At 37.6% G+C, this 7,757-nt stretch overlaps 1 protein-coding gene across 1 annotated transcript; it reads right to left on the reverse strand.

Moving 5' to 3' along the window:
* Positions 1–4,058: 4,058 nt before the first annotated feature.
* LOC137744431 (uncharacterized) lies at positions 4,059–4,508 on the reverse strand. The gene has a single exon (XM_068484247.1). It carries the CDS (start codon positions 4,506–4,508, stop codon positions 4,059–4,061), a length of 450 nt encoding a protein of 149 aa, XP_068340348.1.
* Between the last annotated feature and the right edge of the window lie 3,249 nt (positions 4,509–7,757).

Genomic DNA, 7,757 nt, shown 5'->3' on the forward strand with positions numbered 1-7,757 from the left:
TTACTAAACCGTTTGATGGATAACTTATTCTTGTATGTTGATTAGGGAGGCCTACTTAATTTGCATGCTTGAATTTGGTGCTAGAATATAAGGGAGCTTCACATAATCGTCACAAACTTATATTCACAAGTAGTTAAGGTTGTTTTCACAATCATGTTAAGTAAATTCCTAGCATGAGCATCATGATGTCATAGTTACAAGTGCTTTGTCAATACTTATGATTTTCATTGAACGTAATGATCTTTGATTGTATCTCTATTATGATGTCATGTAGGGAACTTTTGAAGAATGCTTTGGGTTTTCGTATGATGTCATCAAATCCAATAACTTAAGCAAAATCTGAGGGTTAATTAGTGATGTCATGGTTAATCTGGGGTGTTGAGGTTCACGGTTTATCGGAAAAGCAACTGGAAATCAATTTATGTTTGAATGTATCATGTGTGGAAAAGTATCCCTTAGCTATCTAATCATCCATTGGTTTTCCGAAATTTGTCAAAATTTCTTTTATGTCTTTTACTTACTTGTTTTTCTATTAAATTCGTCCAAAACCCAATCCCCTTTACTTACTTGTCTTAAATATGTCCAAAAGTGTGTTTTTGAGTCTTTTGAGTCAAAACTAATTCTATTTTCGTCCAAACTAAGTCCTAGAGTCTAGATTGAGTCTTTTTGATTGTCTTGAGTTGTTTTGAGTCTTTTAAGTTTGTTTTGAGTCATATAAGTTTAGTTAATAGTCTTTTGAGTTTGTTTAAGTGTTTTGAAGCATATTTTTGTATCTTTGAGTCAACTTTCATTAGATTAGCAATCCCTCCTAATCCCCGGCCTAGAACGATCCCTACTTATAACTATACTACAATTGTCAAAAAGAGGGTTTAATTTGAGTGCTATCTTTTATCACATTATATATAGTCCTAGGGTTAATTAGATTAGGGTTACAACTTAGCAGATTTTATGGATTAGGGCCCTAGGTTTCGGCACAATTGATTTAGTCCACTTAGGAGAGGGTTTGGCCCAATTAATTTCAGAAAAGGATTTATATAACCTAAATCCACAATGAATAAGGTCTAATAAATTAGAATCCAAAAGGAAAAAGGTTTAGGAAATTCGTCCAAAATTGGGCCTTCTAGAAACTAGGTGTTTTGTGGCTGATTTTGGGTTTTCTAGAAGAGATAAAAGGGGGAAGGGTGCAGCACCCTTTTAGGGTTAGATAAGGCTTCTATAAATCATGTTTTTAGGTCCACTTGCAGCTAGGATTAAGGTGGAACAAGATTAGGTTAGGATAGGATAAGATAAGATAAGGTTTTGGATAATGTTTCCTCTTTTGAGCTAATTCCTTATCCACTTTCTCTTGAGTTTAGTTCCATCATCTTCTTATCAAATTTCTAGCCTTTTGAACTCCAAATTCGTCCATCCTTGTTGGTCCATATACAAGCTATCCATTTAGTGCCCAAAACTGCTCCAAAATACACCAAAATGCACTTTCTTGGTACTTTAACCCTTTGGACCTACAAACACACGAAAATGAGTTGAATACTACATTAACTAAGAAATAATAACACAAATGCACAAGAATAAGATAGCTAAGTCGCCTAAATATGCTCCTATCACGGCACATATTGGAGGGAAAGAGGAAATGGGTTGCAAGGCAAGGCAAGGCTTTCTAGAAGGGAATAGGCACCACCTTTGTAGGGTTTCTAGAAATAATGTGCTTTGTGGCTGATTTGGGACTTCTAGAAGAGAATGCTTCTAGAAATATCTATTTAGGTCCCCTTGCAGCTAGGATTAAGGCATGATAAGGTTAGGATAAGATAAGATAAGGTTTTCGATAATGTTGGATAAGGTTTTGGATAATGTTTCCTCATTTGAGCTAATTCCTTATCCACTTTGTCTTGAGTTTAGTTCCTTCATCTTCTCATTAGATTTCTTACCTTTTGACTCCAAATTCGTCCATCCATGTTGGCCCATATACAAGCAATCCATTGAGTGCCCAAAATTGCTCCAAAATGCACTTTCTTGGTACTTTAACCCTTTGGACCTACAAACACGCGAAAATGAGTTGAAGTACTACATTAACTAAGAAATAATAACACAAATGCACAAGAATAAGCTAGCTAAGTCGCCTAAGTATGCTCCTATCAAATTCCCCCACACTTAGCTTTTGCTAGTCCTCGAGCAAAACAAACAAACAAAAGAAACAAAACATATAATCTAAACCTTCCAACGTTTGCCTCAGGGATTTCCAATGAAACATAACATGTCAAAGATCAGCACTCACATAGATTTAAGCAATCCTTACCCTCGAGCATACTTAATCCTAGTCACCATTCACCAGCTCACATTTAATCAATTAAAACAACATTTTGAAAGTAGTAACATGCCTTAGAAAATTCCCTCAATTCCTTACTGGTTGTACTCTCAATTTTCACACAGATTTTCTGACTACACTCCCTACACTAGATATATGTGAGAAGATTGATGTAAACATGTAGATGAACACTCACATATGTTATAACAAGGAAAACATTTTCTGGAATTATGACAATGACATATATATGATCTCATGAATGGAATGCTACTACTTAGACACGAGAACTAGGGATACCATATGCTCAAACCAATTTTAAACTCCACATATTGAAACACATAACAATCAAGATAGAAGTCTAGGGGTTGTAACAGGGCTAAGGTATTGGCTAACAAGGAAAGGTAGAGGAAACAAACGTTCTTAAAGCAATAGTGAGCAAAGTAATGAATTAAACACTTAGAATTCCCTTTAGAATGCAAAAATCAACTTTGAACACCCAAGGGGAAGTCACACAAAACTTAGGGCCATATTCAACTTTTTGGACCCTTTCTTCAACAACCAACACTTGTGAGTTCATTCTCACTTATTTTCAACTCCTTTTCTTTCTTTTCTGCTTCTTTCTCTTCTTTTTCACATTTTTTTTTCCGTGCCTCCTTTGAGACTTTGGCACACACATACACACAAAAATCCCTTCTCCCACACTTGTTTTCTGCAATAATGTCACTCAAAAAGAATTCCTTCTAAGTCATGCTCCACTATACTTCAAGAACAAGGGTATGGAAAGTCCTATTCTAGGCTATGTAAGGGGGATGTGGTTAACAAAGAAAATAGGCTAAATAAGGTTCAAAGGGCTATTCCTACAATACAAATGACAAGGGTGGATTCGGCTATTTGGCTATGGTGGTGACTACAAAACAACTTCATCTTGTTATTTGTTCTGCTAATCAATTTCATGCTTTGAATGAAACGGGTATGAGTTCTAGTATTTGGAACTATAGTGATGAAATGCATTCTAAGTAGCAACCAAGCAAAGAATAATGAGATCATGCATCGACTTTAGAAAACAAGAATGCACAGATAAACGTTTAGGCTCAAGTCTCTCAGGGATGTAGTGTTTGTTTGAGTTCCTTCCTTCAAGCATGTTACAAAAACTGATTTTATCCTTTGTGATTACATGTGAATTCGTAAACTATAACTACAACCAAGCATAAACCAAAGAGCAAATCAAACTTCCATCCATGTTTGTGACTCTCATTAACAGTCATGCATTAAAAACCAAATCCTCATCATTGTGTTGGAAGGTACCCTAAGACACAAACAAACATGCAAAAACAACTCTTTTTGGCTTTTTCAAAACACTTTTTCAAATTTTTTTTAAATTTTCGGATTTTTACTTCAAAACACACCAAAACAGCTCAAAATGCACTAAAAACACTTAAAAACAGTGAGAAACAACATTAGAAGTGATAAGTGATAGAATCCCATGAATTTGCATAAAAACACTTGTTTACCCCCACCTCCCCCCCCCCCCCCACACTTAAATCAATCATTGTCCTCAATGTTTCACACGAAGACTCACACAAAAGCGAACAAATAACAAACAACTAAGCATGATAAAATAAAGCAGCAAAGAGAAGGGTTTAGAAACGCAAATCTGGGTTTGGGGTGGAAGTTCCATCTTCTCCTTGTTGAATGCATGGGTTGCCTCCCAAGAAGCGCTTGCTTTAACGTCTTCCAGCCAGACGAATATGCCATGTTAAGCTTCACTAGTACCCACGGCAGGGAGGGGTACATCATCCACAACATGCTCCTTGAAATTCTCATAGTAAGGCTTTAACCGATGGCCATTCACTTTGAACTCTTGTCCTGTTTTCAAGCTTTGAACTTGGACTGCACCATAAGGAAAGATATTAGTAATAACAAACGGGCCAACCCACTTAGAATGCAACTTACCAGGAAACAAGCGAAGGCGGGAATTAAAGAGTAGCACTTTCTGCCCAATGGAGAATGATTTGCCTCGAATTATCTTATCATGGAAAGCCTTTGTCGTCTCCTTGTAAATTCGAGTGTTTTCATAAGCTTCATTCCTAATCTCTTCAAGTTCATTCAATTGGAGCTTCCTATGAATTCTAGCGGCATCAACGTCCATTTGAATGTTTTGATGGCTTAATGCGCCTTGCGCTTCAATTCTACGGGAAGATGGCATGGTTTGCCATAAATGAGCCGAAATGGGGACATGCCTAGGGGTGTCTTATATGCCGTGCAATATGCCCACAATGCATCCTCCAAACGTACGCTCCAATCCTTCCTTGTTGGGCCAACGGTCTTCTCTTGAATTTGCTTAATCCCCCTATTTGAAACCTCGGCTTGCCCATTGGCTTGAGGATGATAAGGTGTTGAAACCTTATGCGTGACGTTGTACTTCTTGAGCGAAGCCTCAATGGTTCGATTGCAAAAGTGAAACCTTCCATGACTTATGATTACTCGTGGCATTCCAAACCTTGCAAATAGGTTAGTTCTAATGAAATCTGCAACCACTCAAGAATCATTAGCTCGGGTGGCTTTTGCTTCCACCCATTTCGACACATAATCCACAACAAGTAAGATATAAAGGAAACCATGTGAGGAAGGAAAAAGACCCATAAAATCAATGCCCCACACATCAAAAATTTCAACAAGAAGTATAACATTTTGCGGCATTTAATCCCTTGCACTTATGTTACCTATTCTTTGGCAACGATCACAAGACATACAAAAGGTTCTAGTATCCTTAAATAAAGTTGGCCAATAAAATCCACATTCTAAAACCTTAAGGGTTGTGCGTTGTGTCCTAAAGTGTCCCCCACATGCACAAGTATGACAGAATGTTAAAATAGAATTGAATTCCATGTCATGCACACACTTACGTATAATCTGATCCGAGCAATATTTCCACAAGTATGGATCATCCCAAACATAAAACCTAGCATCGTTTTTCAATTTATCACGTTGGTTTCTGTTTAGAGTGTTTGGAAGTATGGATCACCAAATCCGCATACCAAGGCTCACTTACCTTAATGGATAGCAATTGCTCATCAGGGAATGTTTCTGAAATAGGTAAGGGCTCCTCCTCATGTACCATACGGCTTAGGTGGTCAGCCACCATGTTTTCACTCCCCTTTTTATCTTTAATTTCGATGTTAAACTCTTGAAGAAGCAGCATCCATCGAATTAGCCTTGGTTTGGCTTCTTTCTTGGTGAACAAATACTTTAAAGCTGCATGATCAGTGAAAATAATAACCTTAGTACCAAGTAAATATGATCAAAATTTATCTAAAGCAAAGACAATGGCAAGAAGTTCTTTTTCAGTGGTCGAATAGTTTAATTGAGCATCATTCAATGTTCGGGATGCGTAGTAGATAACATGCGGCTTCTTGTCCTTTCTTTGGCCTAAAACAGCCCCTAATGCATAGTCGGATGCATCACACGTGAGCTCAAACGGAAGGCTCCAATTCGATGGAACAATGATGGGTGCCGTGGTTAACAAGTCCTTGAGGTGTTGGAAAGCTGCCGTGCACTTCTTGTTGAAATCAAAAGTTGCATTTTTTTGTAGGAGACGGCATAGAGGTTAGGAGACCTTTGAGAAATCGTTAATGAACCTTCGATAAAAACCTGCATGTCCAAGGAACAAATGAACCTCTCTAACCGAAGTAGGAGAGGGTAAGTGGCGCACAAGATCTATCTTTGATTTATCAACCTCAATACCTTTTTCAGAAATGATATGACCTAAAACTATGCCTTGTTTAACAATGAAATGACATTTTTCCCAATTTAGAACAAGGTTAGTTTCAATGCATCGTTTTAAAATCAAACTAAAATTATTCAAACACCCATCAAATGAATCACCAAAAACACTGAAATCATCCATAAAAACCTCAATAATTTTCTCAACATAATCTGAAAACATGTTCATCATGCATCTTTGAAATGTGGCAGGTGCATTGCATAAACCAAATGGCATGCGACGATAAGCAAATTTACCAAAGGGGCATGTGAAAGTGGTTTTCTCTTGATCTTCTGGAGCTATCATAATTTGATTATAACTTGAATATCCATCAAGAAAACAATTAAAAGCATAACCCGCTAACCTTTCAAGAATTTGATCAATGAATGGCTACGGAAAATGATCCTTCCTTGTAGTGGCATTGAGCTTCCTATAATCAATACAAACCCTTCAACCTATTTGGATTCGAGTAGGAACAAGCTCATTTTCGGCATTTGTCACCATAGTTACTCCGGATTTCTTTGGAACATATTGAACCGGAGACACCCAACGACTATCCGAAATTGGATAGATCACTCCACAATCCAAGAGCTTGATTATCTCCTTCTTCACAACTTCCATCATTGGAGGGTTGATTCGGCGTTGAGCCTCTCGAGATGCTTTAGACCCTTCCTCCAAAAGTATACGATGGATGCATGTGGTAGGGCTTATTCCCTTAATGTTGGCCAAGGTCCAACCAATTGCTGTTTTGTACTCCTTTAACACCCTCACTAACTTACGTTCTTCTTGTGCCCATGAGTGAGGAGGAGATAATGACGGGCAAGGTCTCTTGGTCTCCCAAGAAAACATACTTCAAATGGCTTGGCAATGGTTTAAGTTCAAGGGGGGGTGGCTGCACAACTAAAGGAATGGGCTTATTAGTCAAAATTGGAATTGAAATTGGGTCCAAAGACTTACCAGATTGTAGTGGCAATGACTCGAGGACAGCCATTATCCCAATCATATCTTCCTTAGGGGGCACGGCATGGTGTTCTCCATGAATGTCGTAGGTGGCCAATGTGGCTGGTCCATTGTTTTTGAATTCCGTTCCTCTTGTAATGACCAATTCAAGTGCATCTTGATTCAATTGTTCAAAATGGTCCTGCGCCCAGGAATCAATTACATCAATAGAAAAACATGAATGATCATCACTAGGTGATGTGATAAATAATAGCACTCAAATTAAACCCTCTTTTTGACAATTGTAGTACAGATATAAGTATGGATCGTTCTAGGCCGGGGATTTGGAGGGATTGCTAATCTAATGAAAACTGACTCAAAGATACAAAAATATGATTAGGAGGGTTAATTAGTGATGAAACGGTTAATCTGGGGTGTTGAGATTCATAGTTTTTTGAAAAAGCAATTGGAAATCAATTTGTGTTTAAATGTGTCATGCGTGGAAAAGAATCCTTTAGCTAGCTTATCACCCATAGTTTTCCCCAAATTCGTCCAAACTTTGTTTAAGTCTTTAAGTTACTTGTTTTTACTTTAAATTCGTCAAAAATCGAATCCCTTTTACTTTGTTGTGTCAAATTAGCTAGAATCTGTCCTAGTGTGTGTTTTTAAGTGTTTTGAGTCAAAACTAATTCAATTTTCGTCCAGAGTAAGTCCTAGAGTCTAGTTTGAGTCTATTTGATTGTTTTGAGTCTT

The sequence above is a fragment of the Pyrus communis genome, chromosome 9 (genome assembly GCF_963583255.1).
Source record: "Pyrus communis chromosome 9, drPyrComm1.1, whole genome shotgun sequence".
Taxonomy (NCBI): Eukaryota; Viridiplantae; Streptophyta; class Magnoliopsida; order Rosales; family Rosaceae; genus Pyrus; species Pyrus communis.